This window comes from Oryx dammah, unplaced genomic scaffold, assembly GCF_014754425.2.
Source record: "Oryx dammah isolate SB20612 unplaced genomic scaffold, SCBI_Odam_1.1 HiC_scaffold_11072, whole genome shotgun sequence".
In the NCBI taxonomy this organism is placed as follows: domain Eukaryota; kingdom Metazoa; phylum Chordata; class Mammalia; order Artiodactyla; family Bovidae; genus Oryx; species Oryx dammah.
In genome coordinates, this window is record NW_024080466.1 from 51872 (window position 1) to 72923 (window position 21052).

At 43.2% G+C, this 21052-nt stretch overlaps 1 protein-coding gene across 1 annotated transcript; it reads right to left on the reverse strand.

Moving 5' to 3' along the window:
* Positions 1 to 1958: 1958 nt before the first annotated feature.
* On the reverse strand, positions 1959 to 8571 carry LOC120860408 (elongation factor 1-alpha 1). Its single transcript, XM_040236211.1, has 8 exons — positions 8303 to 8571; positions 7194 to 7371; positions 6755 to 6934; positions 6342 to 6638; positions 6111 to 6261; positions 5757 to 6013; positions 5439 to 5673; positions 1959 to 5337 (listed from the first exon to the last, which is right to left on the reverse strand). The coding sequence occupies exons 2-8, from the start codon at positions 7335 to 7337 to the stop codon at positions 5213 to 5215; spliced, it is 1389 nt and encodes a 462-aa protein (XP_040092145.1). The 5' UTR covers positions 7338 to 7371; positions 8303 to 8571; the 3' UTR covers positions 1959 to 5212.
* Between the last annotated feature and the right edge of the window lie 12481 nt (positions 8572 to 21052).

Here is a 21052-nt window from a genome sequence, read left to right on the forward strand (position 1 = left end):
TCTTGCGACCCCATGGAATATAGCCCTCACGGAATATAGGGATTTCCCAGGCAAGAATAGTGGAGTGGGTTACCAGCTCCCAATCCAGGGATGGAACCCGTGTCTCCTACTTGGCAGCCAGACTCTTTACCACTGAGCCACCTGGGAAGCCCCTGAAAAAGAATATATACACATATAACTGAGTCACTCTGCTGTACACCTGAAAAAACATTGTAAATCAACTATTCAATTTAAGAAACAGCTGTAGGATCTGAAGTGTTTAGCTCAGATGTGACTGAGAGGTACTGACTGGCATCTTCAGGTAAATTAGTAACTCTTACAAAAGAAAATGAAATCATTCAATTAGACCAAGAAAACCCCCTAGTTATGTTACCAGCAATAATATTTAAAGAAAAAATTTCATCCAGCAACGGGATGATTTAGTAGCCTCCATACCTCAGTCTCTCATTTGTAATAGGAGTGATAGCACTATGGGGCTTTCCCAAGTAACTCAGTGATGAAGAACCTACCTGCCAAGGAAAGGGATGCTGGAGACAAGGGTTCAATCCCTGGGTCAGGAAGATCCCCTGGAATAGGAACGACAACCCACCCCAGTATTCTTGCCTGGAAAATTCCATGAACAGAAAAACCTAGTGGGCTACAGTCCATGGGGTCAAAAATAGTATTGGACTACAGTCAATGGTCAGAAAGTGTCAGACACAACTTAGCAACTGTGCCTCTGACAACCCCACACTGACAAAGTAATCAAAAACTGCAATGAGCATATTCAAAATCGATTTGAGTAGTTCAACGGTTTTTAGGTTTTCAAGACTTTTCTAGGGCTTTCTTGGTAGCTCAGCTGGTAAAGAATCCACCTGCAATGCAGGAGACCTAGGTTCGATCCTTAGGTTGGGAAGATCCCTTGGAGAAGGAATAGGCTACCAACTCTAGTATTCTTGTCTGGATAATTCCATGGACAGAGGAGCCTGGCAGATTACAGTGTGTGAGCTCCCAGTCAGACACAACCAAGTGATTCACACCCACAAGACTTCTGATTCTATGTAATTGTTACAAAGTAGTGCAATGTTTTCACATTTTTCAACTCAGTAATTTTTACTTATCCTTTAAGATCTCAGCTATTTCTGACAAATAACCTTCTCTAGACAATCTAAATTACATCCCTTTCACCCTTCCTGCTCACAGCATCCTTCTTTCCCTTAAACATCACCAGAACTCAGAATTTTACCTACTTAACTCAGTATCTAGTTCCCCCAGTAGACTATCAACTCAGAGGGCACAGACTTTTATCTGTTTTGTTCACAGTCCTATCCCAAGTGTGTGGAATAGAATAGTGTCTGGCCCCCGTCCTAGAGTTTCAATGTAACACTTTAGTCACTCAGTCGAGCCCAACTCTGCAACCCCATGGACTGCAGCCCACAAGGCTCCTCTGTCCATGACATTTTCCAAGGATACTGGAGCAGTTTGCCATTTCCTTCTCCAGAGGATCTTCCCAACCCAGGGATCGAAGCCGGGTCTCCTGCACTGCAGGTAGATTCTTTACTGAGCTACAAGGGAAACCTTATACAAATTAATTTTCATTAAAAAATTAATCACATCAAGGACTTCCTTGGTGGTCCAATGATTAATAATTCAGAGGATGTGGATTCGATCCCTGGTCAGGCAACTAACCCGATACGCCACAACTAGAGAGCCCCTAGCTGTGCTACAATGGGAGACAGTGATATAACCAGGATCCCATGTGCCACAACTGAGACCTGACAACAATAAGAGCCAAATGAATTATTTTCAAAAAATTCTTATCAAAATAAAACTTAACAACTTCACCTAAATTACTAACGGTTCACTGAAAAATTTTAGCAGTTTCTTAAAAAGTATACACTTGCCAAGAACTAATAAGCAATCCCCCTCCTTGGTTTTTACACAAGTAAAATGAAAACCTGTAATCACACACAAACCTATATGTGAATGTTTAGTGGTTTATTTGTAATTATCCAAAACAACCAATGTCCCTCAGCTGTAAACAAGCTTGTAGTTATTAAAAAGGAACAGATTACTGATACATGCAAAACAGATCTCAAAGGCATCATGCTATAAAGAAACCAGATTCAAAGGCTACATATGGTATCAATTCAGGTTTCTGACACTGCTGCAAACAAAACAGGGAAAGAATATAGGTCAGTAGTTACCAAGAATAAGAGGTAGAGAAGAGCGATTGACCACACAAGGGGCATGGGGAATTTGGGGGAGGGGGAAAGGTGATGGAAATATTCTATGCCATGACTGCGGTAAGTAAACTGTTAACTGTTTTTGGTAAACTTTACCAAAACTTGCAAAACGCTTTTACAGGGTAAACTTTAGGTTAAGGACCTCAATGAAAAAAGTGGTAAGAACTTTAAAATATTCCACTAAGTTTCCTATTATTGCTTACTTGAAATATTAACGTGATCTTTGTTGTCAATCCATGGGCCTGCTGAAGGTTGTCCCAGGTGCATGACAAATTCACTAACCTCACTCATTTCTATTAACAGCAGGACTATGTAGCATAACCTATTTAGAAAAGACACCCATATGATCCTTTCCAAGTTTTCCACTGGATCAGAGGTCAGTGACCTTTCAGAAGCCATGTGGCAGTTTCCAATGTTTTTTCTAAATCACTATCACTTGAGCAAGCAATGCAACTTCAGTTGTGATTTTAACTTTTCTAGGAAGTTCCTAGAGGCCTGCAGAGGACTCTGATGCCACCAGGGTGACAAAAGAAAAAAGGTGGTGAGGTTTGGAAGAAAAAAGGAGAGAAGTCATGAAAAGCAAAACCAGATCAGGAAAAATTTCAGGAACATTGCAAATAAAGGAAAACACATTTCAGTCCACCTTCTCTCTCATATGGAAGAGCTTGCTCTTATCACAAGATTGAGAACTCATGCTGCTCATTCAAGATACAAGGGAATATTTAATATACCTTTAATAATTCCCAAGTGACTATATATAGTCCTGCAGCATTTCACAAGGACATCTAACACCTATCAACCAAAAACATAAAAGGACATCTTGACACACAAGTTTTCATCCCTTTTCTAGAGTTGCCCATTTCAAGAATTGTATCTAGAGCCAGAAACAGCCTGTTTTCGGCATGAGCTCAGTGCTCAACCTAACAAAAGGTAACAAAGGTAAATACTTTAATAAAAAAATCTATAGTCCTGTCCTGGTATTATATACCCCATTCTGCAAATTACTAATAATCAAGCTCTTCAGTATATGCAATCTGCTTTTGGGCAGACCAGAACCCAACCAGATAAATTGCTCATGCTCTTGAAAAAACCCCCAAAGCATAATCTGGCCAAAACTCAACTAGACTACCTATTCTGGAAATAGGATTAAGAATCTTTTTTTCAGAAATCATACTGCCTCTCATATTCTGAAACCACACAAGAATTCCTGGGGCCAAGTCTCAACATGATTCCATTTCAAGAGCTAGACAATTTTAAAAATGGGGTTTAAGGTCAAGCACCAGTTTGCTTTATAAATCTTTTCAGTCAGTTCATATTGAAAAAGGCAACTGTATAAAAAACTGAGCAAAACATTCATCCTGAATCTAGAAATTCACGTTTTAAACCAGTCTGTAGTGACCACCAGTAGGTGGCGCTCACAGCAATTCTCTACAGACAAATCTATGGCTCCAAGTATGCCAACTGTCCTGCTCTCCTTAATGAAAGCTATTTTCTGCAATGAAACCTTCCTTGTGAAGACAAATCTTCACTATTTACTAGCTAGCAATCTTTATTCATATCTCCTTTAATCAGTTAATGCCATACCTGTCAAAACATTAAGGAACAAGCTAGGGACCAAATCTTTTGTCAGTTTAGAGCCCCTACCAATGGCCATATAAATTATTTTTATCTAGGAAAAATTACAATTAACAATCCACCTGTCTACATTTCACAGGATGCTTTCTATTTGCAAAAAAAGGCTTCCAGAATGGTTTTTCAGCTGGATTAATTTCCCTCTCATTATTATAAAAGCCAAGTTATCAGATACAGAATTACTCAGTTTCTCCAAATGTGTTAAGACTATCAAAACCAAGGTTAACTTAGAATTACATTGCTTATACCCAGAGACCAATCATCAGCTGACCACCTAGCTTTTCCCATTTGTGACCAAGCCCTGCAATTGACAGGTTACAAAAGTAATTCCTCTGGTGTTAAGGGTTATTTTCATTCAACTGTCAAATTATAGCAACCTGCAAATGACAACTTTCCAGCTTCCTTTCTAGTTTTTTTGAAAGGCAGTTAACTCTGAAAACATTAACTAGATGAACCTACACTCAGACCCAAATGGGCCATACCCTTCTCACCAATGTAGCCATGTTCTCATCACCCAACCTTGCCCATTAGATGAAAATTCCTATAAAGTTCATTTCTATTTAAGTGACAGGAAACACAATTAGCCTCCAGCATCTTTTATTTTTCCTAGTCTTTTATTTTTCCTAGAACCTGTATACAATTAACTCCAGCAGGGCAGTACTCAATACTGTTTAAGCCTCACATTTTAGATTAACTACTTATTATAAATGTGAATGCACATCCTCATATCTGGAAACTAAATGCCATAGATTTATTCATTTATATAACCATACAAAATTTTATATGCAACAGGAGCTTCTATACTATAGAATCTAACCTTACAAACTAGCTTACATATAAAACAGTTACTCTTTGCTCATCTGTCCTAATCTAGAAAGTGTTGCACCAATGCTTAGGATGTTATTAAAACAGATGAGAGTTCTCAACTTAAGGTTAACAAACCTGAAGCTCCACCCTAGAAATACAAACCCATAATTTGAAAACTGTTTTACCAGAAATAGCTTATGAGCAATTCTTACCAAAGTAGTTACTATAGGGAATTACAGTGTTGACCAAAAGAAGACACAGGTTTCTCATTAAACTTTTTTTAATGGGTCTCAAATTCTGTGACAGATTTTTGGTCAAGTTGTTTTCATTAAAAAGTACTGATTTTAAAAACTAATAACTTAAACTGCCACACACAAAACATATGGTCCACAAAAACATTCTCCTTTCCTTCTGAAGGTTTTACGATGCATTGTTATCATTAACCAGTCTTTTACTATTAAACTTAAATGGCCAATTGAGACAAACAGTTCTGAGACCGTTCTTCCACCACTGATTAAGACTGGGGTGGCAGGTATTGGGGATAATATTCATTTAGCCTTCTGAGCTTTCTGGGCAGACTTGGTGACCTTGCCAGCTCCAGCTGCCTTCTTGTCCACTGCTTTGATGACACCCACAGCGACTGTCTGTCTCATGTCACGCACAGCAAAACGGCCTATGAAAAACAAACATTGTATTACCATTAGAGACATTTTTCAAACCTTTAAGTTTACCTCTAAAATTTAGTTTTTAATTACAGCAGAGAAACATTCTTACCCAGGGGAGGATAATCAGAGAAGCTCTCGACACACATAGGCTTGCCAGGAACCATATCAACGATGGCAGCGTCACCAGATTTCAAGAATTTAGGGCCATCTTCCAGCTTTTTCCCAGAACGACGATCAATCTTCTCCTTCAGCTCAGCAAACTTGCAAGCAATGTGAGCTGTGTGACAATCCAGCACAGGTGCATATCCAGCACTGATCTGGCCTGGATGGTTCAAAATAATCACCTGGAAAGAAGCCTTGCATTTAGTTGTGTCTCAAAGACCCTTAAAGTTATAGCAGTAAATAAAAACTTGTCTCTAAGTGTTACCTGAGCTGTGAAGCCAGCAGCTTCCATGGGTGGATCATTTTTGCTGTCACCAGCCACATTGCCACGACGGACATCTTTGACAGACACGTTCTTGACATTGAAGCCCACATTGTCCCCAGGAAGGGCTTCACTCAATGCTTCATGGTGCATTTCTACAGACTTCACCTCAGTTGTTACATTGACTGGAGCAAAGGTGACCACCATGCCAGGTTTGAGAACACCAGTCTCCACACGACCCACAGGGACAGTACCAATACCTAAAATAAACGTTTACAGTACTTAATAAATGCCTCAAACGCAGGCCGAAGGTATTATACCAACCCAGACAAATTCTAATGGTTTTATTCTACTTACCACCAATTTTATAGACATCCTGGAGAGGCAAACGCAAGGGTTTGTCAGTTGGGCGAGTTGGTGGCAGGATGCAATCCAGAGCTTCAAGCAGGGTGGTTCCACTGGCATTGCCGTCCTTACGGGTGACCTTCCATCCCTTGAACCATGGCATCTAAAACAAGAAAGGCTGGATTACCATCAAACTAAACCCCATTACAGATCTTAAGTCTTAAAAACTTGAAAATCACTTACATTAGCACTTGGCTCCAGCATGTTGTCACCATTCCAGCCAGAAATTGGCACAAATGCTACTGTGTCGGGGTTGTAGCCAATTTTCTTAATGTAGGTGCTGACTTCCTTAACAATTTCCTCGTATCTCTTCTGGCTATAAGGTGGCTCAGTGGAATCCATTTTGTTAACGCCAACAATTAGTTGTTTCACACCCAGGGTATAAGCCAGAAGGGCATGCTCACGGGTCTGCCCGTTCTTGGAGATACCGGCTTCAAATTCACCAACACCAGCAGCAACAATCAGGACAGCACAGTCAGCCTTTGAAAGAAAAAAAGTCCACATCCTGTTAAACTAAGTTCTTCAAAAGGATCCATGGCTTTGCCAGTGTAAAAACAGACCCAGAGTTATTTTCAGTAGTTTTTAGTCTCACAAACCTGGGATGTGCCTGTAATCATGTTTTTGATGAAGTCTCTGTGTCCTGGGGCATCAATGATGGTAACATAGTACTTGCTGGTCTCAAATTTCCACAGGGAGATATCAATGGTGATACCACGCTCACGTTCAGCTTTCAGTTTGTCCAAGACCCAGGCATATTTGAAGGAGCCCTTTCCCATCTAGAAAGATTAAGGACGATTACTTAGTACTAAAACATGAACTCCAGCACGAAATTCTTTTCCCTAACTTGGAAAAAATGCTGGATTTCACTTACAACTGTTACACTTAAGTGCATTTACCTTATTTTCAAAAGTTAACTGACTTAGCAAACTTTGCAATTTACCTTTTAACTAGTAAAGTCTAGACTAGTGGCTAGTTTTCAGAAAATTGCCACTCAAATGCACTTGCTCAGCCAATATTCATTCTAATTTTGCCTACCTCGGCAGCCTCCTTCTCGAACTTTTCAATTGTTCTCTTGTCGATCCCGCCACATTTGTAGATCAGATGGCCAGTCGTGGTAGACTTCCCTGAATCTACGTGCCCAATGACAACGATGTTGATGTGGGTCTTCTCTTTTCCCATTTTGGCTTAGGTTTAACGGTGGTTTTCACGACACCTAATTGGAAAAGGGGTGGAGGTGTGTTAAACACTTTAAAACCACTGTCTGGAAGCTGAAGAAAAAGCTACGATCCAAACTCCAAGGGCAAATTCCAAGGAGCATTACAACCAGTGCCAAGCTGGCCCAACTCAAGTCTCCACCCATAAGCTCCTCCGTCCAGATTCCCCTCCCCCACCCCATGTGTCGCTCTAGAACCTCGAGGGATCGAGAGGCCAGGACGGCACCCGGTCCGCCGCGGGGGGCGCGGGTGGGTGTCCCAAGGAAGCGGCGCCGGGCTGGGACGGGGCCGGGGCCTTTGTGCGGGTGACTCACCGGCCGCTCCCCGCCCGAGCCGCCGCGTCCTCCATTTTGAAGCCGTGCAGAGGGGCCGGGGAGCGGCCATCTTTCCGCGCACGCAACTGGTGCCGGGTGGGGCGGCGCTCTGCTCGCCCGGCCGCCACGGCTCTCCCGCCCCGCCTCGGGCCAGCGAGGCCGCGATGGCATGTGCGCGGGGGAAGCAGGCCCAAGCCCTCAGCGCCTCGCGGCCGCCCCCCGCCCCAGCTCCCGACGAGCGCCGAGAAGCCCATTCTGTCAGCCCCCGGCCGGCCTCGGGTGAACCGCCCCGGCCGAAGAACCCGCGGCTTCGTGGAGTTGTTCAATAGTGTGTGTGGAGGCGGGGTGGGGGGAACCGGGCGGCAAAGCGCGGCTGGATCCACACGCAGCGGCCACGGTGCCACAGCCCAGGCCTCCACCCAAACACGAGGCGAAGGTACTGCGAGAAAAGCGCAAGGCCTCGAACTCCCCCCACCCCACCCCCACCCGCTCACCCCCCGAAATTCGGGTCAAGAACATGGTGAAGATGCCCACGGGCGCGGCGGGAGGTACACGCACGCGAAGGCCGCGGCCGTCGGCGGAGGCCGGGCCCACCGAAGCCACACCCGGCACTCACCTGTGTCCTGGCGGCAAACCCGTTGCGAAAAGAACGTTCACGGGGACTACGGCACTTATATACGGTTCTCCCCCACCCTCGGGGAAAAGGGCGGAGCCAGCACACGACACCACTTTCCCAGTTTACCCCGCGCCGCCTCCACCAGGCACCAGTTCAATCTCCGTCCCCTCCCCCAACGTCTCGGGGACCGTGGGCGATGTACGCTCAGCCCACAGACGAGCGCTGGGCGCCCCGCGCATGCTCCTCTAGACCCAGAGGAGGACGAGAGCGGGTCGGTGGGGGGCGGGGACGAGCGCTCCCTCGGTTCCAGGGTAGTGGGAGTTTATCGACGGTCCCTGGGCTTCCCGGGGCAGAGGCGAGTCGTCCTTTTGTATGAATTACTCGCTGCACAGCTGGGGGGTGGGGCGGCGAGGAGGCGGCCGGGTGGGGACATCCAGAAGCTTCCCTCTATACTATTCCCGGTTTAACTGCAGAGACCGATATTAGGGTAGCCCTTTAACCCGCAGTCCATCTCCCGTCCCCAGCCTTGCAGTCTCGCGGGTTCCGGACCAACTCCTCGAGCCTCCTGCTGTACCAGGGCTGGTGTCTCACCGGCTCCTACCCTCCGCGCCCCTTCCTACTGGAGAGAAGTCTAAGGCCCGGGGACCCGGGCGGTGGGCGAGGGCGGAGGCCGACAGGGCCGGAGAATCCACGAGTGGTTCGGTTCGGAGGCTAGCAGCCGGACGAATATGCTCCAAGGGCAACCTCTTTGCTTTCGCCATTCATAGCTTTTATTCAAAGTTCATACCACACAGTCACGCCATGTGGTACTCCAGATGTCCAGTTTTTCAGTTTAGAATAGACTTGAATCCTGCAGTTTGCTTTACTTCTAACTCTAGTGTTATTACGTTGACGAAATCGTGAGTCTGTGCCTGGTCTTCTGGTACATTTTCCAGTGTACACTCTGATTGCAAGCATGGAAAACCTAAAAAGAGTTTCTCATAATCACATGATCTCATGTAGAGACTAAGATCTACAGCATCAGCAAGCTTATCCACGCAGTTTACAGTCTCCGACACTGCTGTGAAATCACTGCTTCCCAAAAATGGCCTATCCCGTCTAATAGCTTCGTTTTCCGTCATCCTGTTGATTGTAACTACATTTTAGGCATAAATCTAAGGTGACACTGGATGAGACCTTTTTAGTTTAGCAAGAAGGGCAGACTCTCAGAAACACTCCTGCAGAAGAAGCTTTATATTTAATGAGCTTAATTACTAGATCATTTTCTTGGAGAAGAAAATGGCAACCCACTCCAGTATTCTTGCCTGGAGAATTTCATGGACAGAGGAGCCTGGTGGGCTGCGGTCCATGGGATCACAGAGTCGGACACGACAGAGTAACTAACACACGTTTTGTCTCTTCTTCCACATATAGCACATCAGGACAACTTTTTCAGCCAATCTGTTAACACAACTTGAGAACCTACTATGTGTCCAGGGCAAAGTAAAACTCTGTGGCATGTGCAAAAGAAGTACCTCCTTTTGGAGAGGAACCCACAATCAAATTAGAAGAGGAAAACATATATAAAACAGTGGGAATCAGTTATAGGCAAATTTCCATGGTGTTTACTTTCAATTTCATTCTATAATACAATTCTTCCAATCCTAGCTTCCAGTCACTTCTCAGAATCCAAATGCCTTCTTTTTCTTTATAAAAGAAAGTCTTTTGTTACAGCCTTTGTACACATTCTTTGCAGCCACACATTTCTAAAAATCAAGTTTTTCTTTCTTCATTAGGAGTCTGTAGGCTTGTTTTAGCATTGATATAGTTTTCATGAAAGAAAGTAGGCCATATGAAGTTTCTCTAGAAATACGTGTAACATGTTTCTAGCAACAAAAGCCTTTTCTATAATGTCTATATTTCTAGCTTTTCTTCTTCCACAAATTCTTTTTTCACAGTGCGTTTTCCTAGTGTTCTTACCCAGTCATATACATGTGGAATGAAATCATCTTGATATGCTAGTCCATGTTTGTAATAAGATAAAGATGTAAGAAGTACAAGTGAAAATAAATCACTAGCAATAGAACAATGCAAATACCTCTGCTCTTATTAACTTGGAAATATTAATTAATGGCTAATCTCTTGGAACTATATTCCCACAGTCATATTTGTGTATGACAGTGATATTAACAGCACAGTGTTATTTCATATTAAGATTAGGTTGCCACATTAGATTTATTATTTTACATGCTTCTTTACCATGCTTTCTTTCCATACTCCTCAGATGGTTTAGGTGTGTACATTATTGGAGGTCATACTAACAGGACTGACAACATTTTGGTAACTTTAAGAACCGGTTATTTAGTGACAGGAGGGAAGGAAACAAAGACTAAAGACACCAAAAGTTGAATATTTCAAAGTTTTACATGAAATCCAGAATTGCAGATGCATCTAATCTAAGAAAGAAAAGTCAAAATGAAAGCAGATATTGGTAAGAGGAAAACATCCAATATAATTTCAGTTTAGGAAAAAATAAAAGTGAGACACGTGACCTCTGTAAAATAGGCACAATTAATTGAAAGTTGTCCCCAAGGCCTGAGCCTGCGGATCCGTATAGACACTTTATAAATACCTCTCAGAAAATCCTTCAAAATAGTTCTTAAGGAACTGCAAACTCCTACAATAGTCCTTGATTGATCACATAAGTGACCTACTGAGCACCACCGACCAGGTGCTGTTAGTCCTGTGCGCTAAGGGCCGAGACTTTAGAGAACTGGGGAGATCTCGAGCCACAGAGCGAGTTAGGGTTAGACGACGGCCCCAAGCCGCTGCTCCGAGCAGAGCCCACGTCCGTGCTCCGGGTGGACGCGGAGCGCGGCGGGCAGCGCGACGCACGGCAGCCTCGCGCGCCTCAGGGCGCGCCGGCGTGCACGCGAGGGCGAGCCCGCGCCTCGCGTGCGCTCCGACACCTGTGGGCAAGCCGGGGGGGGGCGGCGGCCGCGGAATCGGCTCACTCTGCGCCGAGGCGGCCCCGCCCCGGCCCCGCCCCCTGCTTGAGGTCACTCTCTGGACGCCGACGGCGGAAGGAAGCGCCTGGGAGGAAGCTAAAAACCCCGCGTGGCCGAGGGGCGGGGGGCAGGGGGACGGTTTTCGTTAGCTTCGCGCGTCCGCCCTTTTCCCCGGACCCCCAGTTTTGCAGTGCTGAAATCCTAGCACATCTTTTCTCATGTTACAGCAGTTACAGTGTGCCTTTAACTTAGATACTCAAGCGGTAACAATAACGTTGTTGAGACTTGTAAATGTGTTTTGGCGGTCGCAATCTAAGGTCGTTATTTTGCTTGAGATTTTCCTTCAAGTTGCTTTATACCCTTCAGGGTAGCAAGCTGTTAAAATACATTGTCGTCAATATCTTCGCGACCCTTTTTGGGAGGGGTGGGGGGAAGATCTTGGTAATAACCAAATAAATGTATTCAGTAAAGTAGTGAACAATTTCTTTGGGATATCTGTACAGTAATTGTGATTCACCAAGCGTCTTTCGGTATTGGCTAATCGCTCTGTTTCCGGCCAAATTTAGAGCAGCTTTAAGTAATTACATTTTTGCTGTAGCTTGCCACATTTTCATCTTGCCTCTGCAATTGAAAACGATTTTTAAAAGGGTAGTTTAGAAAATGATTATGCCAGGGAATTTGAACTGAGAATCCAAGTAAAATGGTACTTCAGAGTGCCAGGCACTGTTCTAATATTTGCAATATTTAATGTAATCCCAGCACCCATACTTTACAGATGGAGAGCCTGTAGGCAACTGAGAGTATGTGGGTAATAGGCAAATGCAGACATAAATTCTTTTTTAAAGTTTCGCTTTATTTCTGCAAAAGTAGTAAAATAAAATATATCGCCTTGCTTTTTACACTTAATACATATTGGAGATCTTTTCTGTGAGGACATTGTGTCCAGCAGAGCAGCACTGAAACCCGAAAAATCTGACCAGAGAGCTAGTCCTGACTTTTACCAGCAGATCTAGGCAGTACAATCTAATGAAAATTGCAGACGTTTTGGTTCAAGGAGACCTCTGTCTGCTGCTTACAGATCTGTGATACCCAGCAGTCTTCGCTTCTCAGTTCATGTGTTACATGGGTCTGCTCATTACTCGTACTGAGCACTTACCTCACAATTCTATTCTAATATGCAATGACATGAAAAGATACCACCAAGGGCATTCAATTATCTAGTAAAGACCATGTTTCTATAGGTATTTTGGAGAACACCTGCCCTCAATTGGTATGCCGTTGTGATGCTAACTTAATTCAGTAGAGAAGATAAACTTTTTGCTATCATTTTATTTGCAAACATGTTGAAATAGGTACATAGTAAAAAAAAAAAAAGTACAGAAGTTATACAGCGAAATGTTACTCATTTTCTTTTTAGCAGTTTAGAGAAAGTGTAAAGGATATGCCAGGAAAATTAAGGAAACTAAAAATACTTCTGCTACTGCTCTCATGATGTCAAATCCAGTGCCTACCAGGATATATGCTTTCTCATTCGGTATAAAGGAAAGTATAATCTTCCCTAACTACTTATTGTGACTCCACAATATCTGTGTCTTCATAGATAACACTGGGCTTCCCAGATGGCACTAGTGGTAAAGAACCTGCCTGCCAATGCAGGAGACACAAGAGACACAGGTTCGATCCCTGGGTTGGGAAGATGCCCTGCAGGAGGGTATGACAATGCACTTCAGTACTCTTGCCTGGAGAATCCCATAGACAGAAGAGCATGGGGGGGCTATAGTCCATAGGATTGCCCAGAGTTGAACATGACTAAATCTACTTAACATACATAGATAGAACATACATAGAACAAACACTGGATTAAAAGAAGAGCTGGAGTCTGTTCCCAGCAATTTATTTTTAGAATCATTTCTTTTTATTTTTTTAATTAATTATTTATTTATTTGGCTATGCTGGGTCTTAGTTGCAGCATGTGGGATCTAATTCCCTGACCAGGGATTAAGCCCAGGTACCCTGCATTAGAAGCTCAGTCTCAGCCACTGGACCACCAGGGAAGTCCCCAAGCAATTTTATTTATTAGCTGTGTGATCTTGCGGTGAAAAGTCACCCTTTAACTCATTATCCTACTGTGCAGTATCTTATGACGTGTATGTTACAGAACTGAGATAATGTAACTGAAGATGCAGACCATTTTTACAAACATTCAGTTCAGTTCAGTCTCTCAGTCGCGCCTGACTCTTTGCAACCCCATGAATCGCAGCACACCAGGCCTTCCTGTCCATCACCAACTCCCGGAGTTCACGAAGACTCATGTCCATCGGGTCAGTGATGCCATCCAGCCATCTCATCCTTGGTCATCCCCTTCTCCTCCTGCCCCCAATCCCTCCCAGCATCAGAGTCTTTTCCAATGAGTCAACTCTTCGCATGAGGTGGCCAAAGTACTGGAGTTTCAGCTTTAGCATCATTCCTTCCAAAGAAATCCCAGGGCTGATCTCCTTCAGAATGGATTGGTTGGATCTCCTTGCAGTCCAAAGGACTTTCAAGAGTCTTCTCCAACACCACAGTTCTTTTTTTTTCAACACCACAGTTCTAAAGCATCAATTCTTCGGCGCTCAGCCTTCTTCACAGTCCAACTCTCACATCCATACATGACCACTGGAAAAACCATAGTCTTGACTAGACAGGCCCTAGTCGCAAAGTAATGTCTCTGGTTTTGAATATGCTATCTAGGTTGGTCATAACTTTTCTTCCAAGGAGTAAGCGTCCTTTAATTTCATGGCTGCAGTCACCATCTACAGTGATTTTGGAGCCCCCAAAAATAAAGTCTGACACTGTTTCCACTGTTTCCCCATCTATTTCCCATAAAGTGATGGGACTGGATGCCACGATCTTCGTTTTCTGAATGTTGAGCTTTAAGCCAACTTTTTCACTCTCCACTTTCACTTTCATCAAGAGACTTTTTAGTTCCTCATCACTTTCTGCCATAAGGGTGGTATCATCTGCATATCTCAGGTTATTGATATTTCTCCCAGCAATCTTGATTCCAGCTTGTGTTCTTCCAGTTCAGCATTTCTCATGATGTACTCTGCATAGAAGTTAAATAAGCAGGGTAACAATATACAGCCTTGACGGACTCCTTTTCCTATTTGAAACCAGTCTGTTGTTCCATGTCCAGTTCTAACTGTTGCTTCCTGGCCTGCATACAGATTTCTCAAGAGGCAGGTCAGGTAGTCTGGTATTCCCGTCTCTTTCAGAATTTTCCACAGTTTATTGTAATCCACACAGTCAAAGGCTTTGGCATAGTCAATAAAGCAGAAATAGATGTTTATCTGGAACTCTCTTGCTTTTTCCATGATCCAGCAGATGTTGGCAATTTGATCTCTGGTTCCTCTGCCTTTTCTAAAACCAGCTTGAACATCTGGAAGTTCACGGTTCACGTATTGCTGAAGCCTGGCTTGGAGAATTTTGAGCATTACTTTACTAGCATGTGAGATGAGTGCAATTGTGTGGTAGTTTGAGCATTCTTTGGCGTTGCCTTTCTTTGGGATTGGAATGAAAACTGACCTTTTCCAGTCCTGTGGGCACTGCTGAGTTTTCCAAATTTCCTGGCATATTGAGTGCAGCACTTTCACACATTAGTGCTCTTATAATTAGAAAAGAATTTGTTAGCACTTTCAAAAAGCAAGAAAGAAAAATCTGTTCAAAACACAGAGAAATTTACTCTGCCAATTTTCATTATTCATTCTAATAATGAGTACTTTAATCCATTCCTTGTAAATATTAGAACTGTCAATTGACCAATATATGTGACTCTGTGACTGTGTGTGTGTGTGTGTGTGTGTGTGTGTGTGTGTGTGTGTGTGAGATCCATAAATGGCAGCGACTTTCAACTTATGGCCTTCAGTACAATATAGTAATTGAATAGGACTTCAGAGGTCACTGTTTATTTATCCAGCCATCAAACATTAGTTGAGAGAATTCCCTAGTGACCCAGGGGTTAGGACTCTGTGCCAGGTTTGATCCCTGGTTGGGGAACTAAGATCCCGCAAGCTGAGCACAGTCACGAACAACCACCTCTGTGTGCCAGATGCTTAGCAAGACATTGAAGAGACAAAAACAATCACTGCTGCATGGTATGTGTGGCAGAACTCTGGAGAGGTAGAGACAGGAAACAAACGATGTGCAGGTGACTCCAGTGGGACATGAGCGCTGGAAGCAGGTAAGCCTAGGGTGCTTTTGAGCAGTCAGGAAGGACACAGATTGGGGCAGTGGATGAGGACAGCAGACAGGAGATCTGCTCAGAGTCTCACCTGGTTGGGTAGGAACTGTGGGAGTTGGTCAGTGGAAGGAGGCCCTGGACGGTGGGGGTTTTGGATGATTGTGAGAAAGGAGAGTTTGTACCTTCACAGATAGGAACAGAGAGCAAGATCTTCCTGGGGTATTCACTGAGTCCCCCAAAGAAGCAGTGAAGAACACCAGGGCTTCAGAGACAAATGGACCTGGGTCCAAATCTTGGATCCATCACTTGCTGAATGTGTGGCTCTGGGCAAGTTTATTGGCCTCTTTAAACTTCAGATCCCTCCTCTATCAAAAGAAGATGATAGTACTTACCCTGTAAAGCTGCTGTAAGAACAAGGTAAGAATCTCAAGGGCTGAGCATGGTTTTTTGTACCAAGTTAGAACAATAGTTGACAGGGAATTTTTCTTTTTTCCTCTTGTTTGTTTTATCACCTGATGTGTGTATTATCTAGTGCTTTCAAAGTGAGACAGATCTGCAGTCAGAAAGCCTTCACCCAAATCCATGTTGGGTCCACCATAGCTGGTGATGGGATGTTAGGCAAGTGATTTAACCTAAGTCTCAGTTTTCATATCTGTAAAGTGCAGATAATAATAAATATCATCTACCCTGGAGGACTGTGGCAAGAATAAAGACAGTCAATGTTAAGTGCTTAACTCAATGCCTGGAACGTGGTAAACATCCAATAAATCTCAATTGTTGCTTGTTATTCTTTTTTGTTGTTATTTAAGAGTCCTAGTTATCTGGAATCTTGTCATAGAGTGAAGTTTCTTTACTAAGAAGATGCCACAATGACCTTGCTTTGCACTCTCTATTTAACATCTGACAGTTTACATTTGCTTATTAATTTGCCTATCAGATTCATTTTCAGAATCTTGGCGATGCTATGTATTAAATATTATAAAGTTATAAATGCTAAAGTTTTTAAAACTAGGATAGGATCTTTAAAAATCAAAAGCAGCTTGCTGCTGCTGCTGCTGCTAAGTCACTTCAGTCATGTCCGACTCTGTGCGACACATAGACGGCAGCCCACCAGGCTCCTCTGTCCCTGGGATTCTCCAGGCAAGAACACTGGAGTGAGTCGCCATTTCCTCCTCCAATGCATGAAAGTGAAAAGTGAAAGTGAAGTCGCTCAGTCATGTCCAACTCGTAGCGACCCCATGGACTGCAGCCTACCAGGCTCCTCTGTCCATGGGATTTTCCAGGCAAGAGTACTGGAGTGGGGTGCCATTGCCTTCTCCGAGCAGCTTAGTTACCCTTAATTCTGAAGTCCTTTCACATCCTTGTACTTTCCAAGATTAAATGCCCTATATCTTTTTAAAAAAATTATTTTAACATAGTTTTTTTTTTAATTGCTGCTATGTCATTGCCTCTGTTTTTCCAGTACTGTTTGCTTCCCAGATATCTACCAGCAAGCTGTTCTTACTGCAAAAAGAACTTTAGAGACCTTTTTTAAAATATATTTATTTGTTTATTTGGCTGCACCAGGTCTTAGTTGGGGTACTCGAGATCTTTTTTTTTTTTTTCCTTTTTCAGTTGCAGCATATAGAATCTTTAGTTGTGGCATGTGAGCTCTCAGTCATGGCATGTGGGATCTAGTTCCCTGACCAGGGATTGAACTCAGGTTCCCTTAGAAACTTAGAAACTCAAGTTTCCCTAGAAACTTTAAAAACACTCAACCATCTTGCATTTAATGATTGCTTGGGAAACAGCATGACACACAGTCATTAATGAAAAGGGAAAACCAAGTCTCAGTATCTGGGGAACCACTATGGTAAGCTCTTAGATCATCTAATTTTTTTTAGAAGACACTCACTCAAAATGAAAAAAGAATCTAAAAGCCACCATGTGAATGTATGCGTATGTGTGCACACGTGGGTGTGCCCTCAGTCATGTCTGACTCTTTGTGACTCCGTGGACTATAGCCCACCAGACTCCTCTATCCATGGAATTTTCCAGGCAAGAATACTGGAGTGGTCTGCCATTTCCTACTCCCAGGGGATATTCCTGAGCCACTGATCAAACCAGCATCTCTTGCATCTCTTGCTTTGGCAGGCAGATTCTTTACCAGCACCACCTGGACTTTACCACTAGTCCCTTGGACTTTAAGGAGACCCAACCAGTCCACCCTAAAGGAAATGAGTCCTGAATATTCCTGAAGGACTGATGCTGAAGCTGAAGTTTCAGTACTTTGGCCACATGATGCGAAGAACTGACTCATTGGAAAAGACACTGATGCTGGGAAAGAGTGAAGGCAGGGGGAGAAGGGGATGACAGAGGATGAGATGGTTGGATGGCATCACCGACCCAAAGGACATGAGTTTGAGCAAGCTTCGGGAGCTGGTGATGGACAGGGTGTGTGCTGCAGTCCACGGGGTCACAAAGAGTTGAACATGACTGAGTGACTGAACTGAACTGAACTGAGTGCCGCCTGGGCAACCCAGGTGGCTTTTAACTCATGTGCTTAAAAGCTGTTAACAATCTCTCCATGAATTTATCTTATGGATCCACAGCAGCATGATGACTATTTCCTTTTTTGTGTAGTACTGTATTGTTTCCTCGCTTGATTTCATTAATTCCATTTGATTCCACTAATTCCAGTTAAACTGTACTAACCTTTGCTGTAATAATAAACTCTCCAAGCTGAAAGAGAGTTTAGTCTTTTGTTTTTTTTTATTTTTGGCCATGCTGCACAGTTTGTGGGACTTTAGTTCCCTAACCAGGGATTGAACCTGGGCCCCCCTGCAGTGAGATCTCAGAGTCCCAACCATTGTGCCACCAGGGAGTTCCCAAGAGTTTAGTCTTGATTTACCTTGTACTCATGAGGTTAAAAGTAACCGCTGCCCATCTTTATGGCCTCCATTTTTTGGCTGTCAGTGGTAAAGTGGCAAGGATTTTATTTACTTTTCAGTCAGCGAGGATTTTAAAGTGCGAATCCTAGAGCCGACTAGTTAGGTTCAAAGTCCAGCTCCGATACGTGACCTTTGACAACATTGCTTAATCTCTTTAAGTTCTGTTTCCTCATCTGTAAAATAGGGATACTAATGTTACTGAGTTGTTATGATAATTAAAGAAGTTGATTTATTTTGTTTGTTTGCCACACTGCACAACTTGTGGGATCAACCGAGAATTGAACTCAGACGTTTGGCAGTGAAAGCATAAAGTCCTAACCACTGCACCTCCAGGGAGTTCCCGTTTAATGTATATTTTTAATATTTGTTACATTTTCTAAGTGTTAACTAATATAATTTTGTGTGTTTATTAGCCTATCCTCAGCACCTAAAACAGTTCCTGCCCAGTAATTGTGTATTAAATGAATGAGTGAATGAGTAAAGAATGAGTTGTATTCCTGTGCCATTGTTAACTAATTGACTCAAAAGTATACTTAAAAAGTATATATATTTTTAGTTGTAGGAAGTATGTATATGCTATCGGTAGAACTACTTAAAAATTTGGGGTAGAGGCTCAACATTAATCACTATGTTATGGAAAAATAATGGCTAAACACTTCCCAAATCTGGTGAAGGAAAGTCAATTCATTCAGTGAAACTTAAGCAAGACAATAAGACTCTTCTTAGGGAAGACTTCCCTGGTGGTCCAGTGGTTAGGAATTCACCTGCCAATGTAGGGGACAAGGGTTCGCTTGCAAGTTCAGGAAGATTCTACATGCCTCAGGACAACTAGGCCTATGTGCCACAACTACTGAGCCCATGCACTGCAACCATGTACTCTAGTCATGCCATAGAGCCCGAGCTCCGCGGTAAGAGAAGCCACCGCGATGAGAAGCCCAAGCACAGAATCTAGGGAGTAGCCCCCACTGGCCCCAACTAGAGAAAGCCTGAGAGTAGCCACAAAGACCAGCACAGACAAAAATAAATAATAAAACAAGGTAAACAAATTTAAAAACAAAGAATCTGCCTGTCAATGCAGGGGACACAGGTCCAATCCTTGGTTGGGGAAGATCCCACAAGCTGCAGAGAAACTAAGCCCTTAGGCCACAAGTACTGAAGCCCATGCTCTACGGCCAGGATGCCACAGAGGAGACGCGGCCACAATAAGCCTGAGCACCCCAACTAGAGAGTAGCCCCAGCTCCTCACAACTATAGAGAAGCCCCAGCTCCCCACGACTAGAGAGTGGCCCCGGCTCCCCATGACTAGAGAGTGGCCCTGGCTCATCACGACTAGAAGCCCTCACACAGCAACAAACACCCAGCACAGATAAAAAGAAAGAAAAAAAAATCCAACAACAACCAAAAAACAATTATAGCTTAAAGGACAGGTATGAAAGGTGAATAGGCCAATCTAGTTGCAAGGTTTCTAGTTAAGGGTGTGCACCGTAAACCTTAGAGCAAACAGTAAAAACAAATGCCAGGCGATACAGCTTAAAAGCCATAGATAAAATGGAATTCTAAAGAATCTCCAACAATCCAAAAGAAGAAGAGGAACAAAAAGCCGAAGGAACAAAGAAAATAGTAAAACGGTGGACCTAAACCCAATAATTACAATAAATGTTAATGGGGAGAATGCTCTGACTATGCAGTGATTAGGCCTCTGCACTTCCATTGCAGGGGACATAGGTTCCATGCCTGGTCAGAAAACTGAGATCCTGCATGCCGCATGGCATGGCCAAAAAAAAAAAAAAATTAATAGGCTAAGCACTTTAATAAGAAGCAGAGTTTATAGGACTTCCCTGGCCGTCTGTTGGTTAAGACTCCATACTCCCAATGCAAGGGAGCATGGGTTCCATCTCCAGTCAGGGAACTAAGTCCCACAGTCCAAGTGGTTTCAGAAAAGAAAATTCTTTTACGTGATTATAATGGACTTGGCAAATACTGTTTGGTGGAATTATCATTTCCTTATAACAATTACTTAATGTATACTACTTTAGTCATTCCATTGTTTGTTTCTGAGCAGGCCCATTAATGTTTAATATAAGCATTATCCCATTTATAATATTACCTTACTTAATGACATATTTTACCAATCAGGCTTCCCTAGTGGCTCAGTGATAAAGAAACTGCCTGCCAATGCAGGACACACAGGTTTGATCCTTGGGTTGGGAAGATCCTCTGGAGAAGGAAATGGCAACTCACTCCAGTACTCTTGCCTGGGAAATCTCATGAACAGAGGAGCCTGACGGGCTACAGTCCATGGGGTCACAAAAGAGCTGGACACAACTTAGTGACTAAAAGAACAACCCCTGAATTATTCTTGCCTCTAATATTTACTCTGCGTCCTTAGGGAAGTTCTTGAGCTTTATTTATTGAACTTCAGTTCCTTCACTTGCAACAGAATATAATACTTAATAGATTAAATGAAATAATGAATGTGCAATGCTTAGCACATAATCTGGCACACAGTGAAAGTCTAATAGACAGTAGTCATCATCATTAATGATGACAAAAGTTAATTCATAATTCATAAATCTTAAAAACATTACAACTAACTGATGAGAAGAGATTTTCT

What these genes read in the sequence shown, in the direction of transcription:
- LOC120860408 (XM_040236211.1), bottom strand. Translation starts at nt 7,337, where the DNA reads ATGGGAAAAGAGAAGACCCACATCAACATCGTTGTCATTGGGCACGTA. An exon ending in TCGAGAAGGAGGCTGCCGAG is followed by an intron (nt 6,935 to 7,193) that starts GTAGGCAAAATT and finishes TAATCTTTCTAG; the next exon opens with ATGGGAAAGGGCTCCTTCAA. An exon ending in GGATGTCTATAAAATTGGTG is followed by an intron (nt 6,014 to 6,110) that starts GTAAGTAGAATA and finishes CGTTTATTTTAG; the next exon opens with GTATTGGTACTGTCCCTGTG.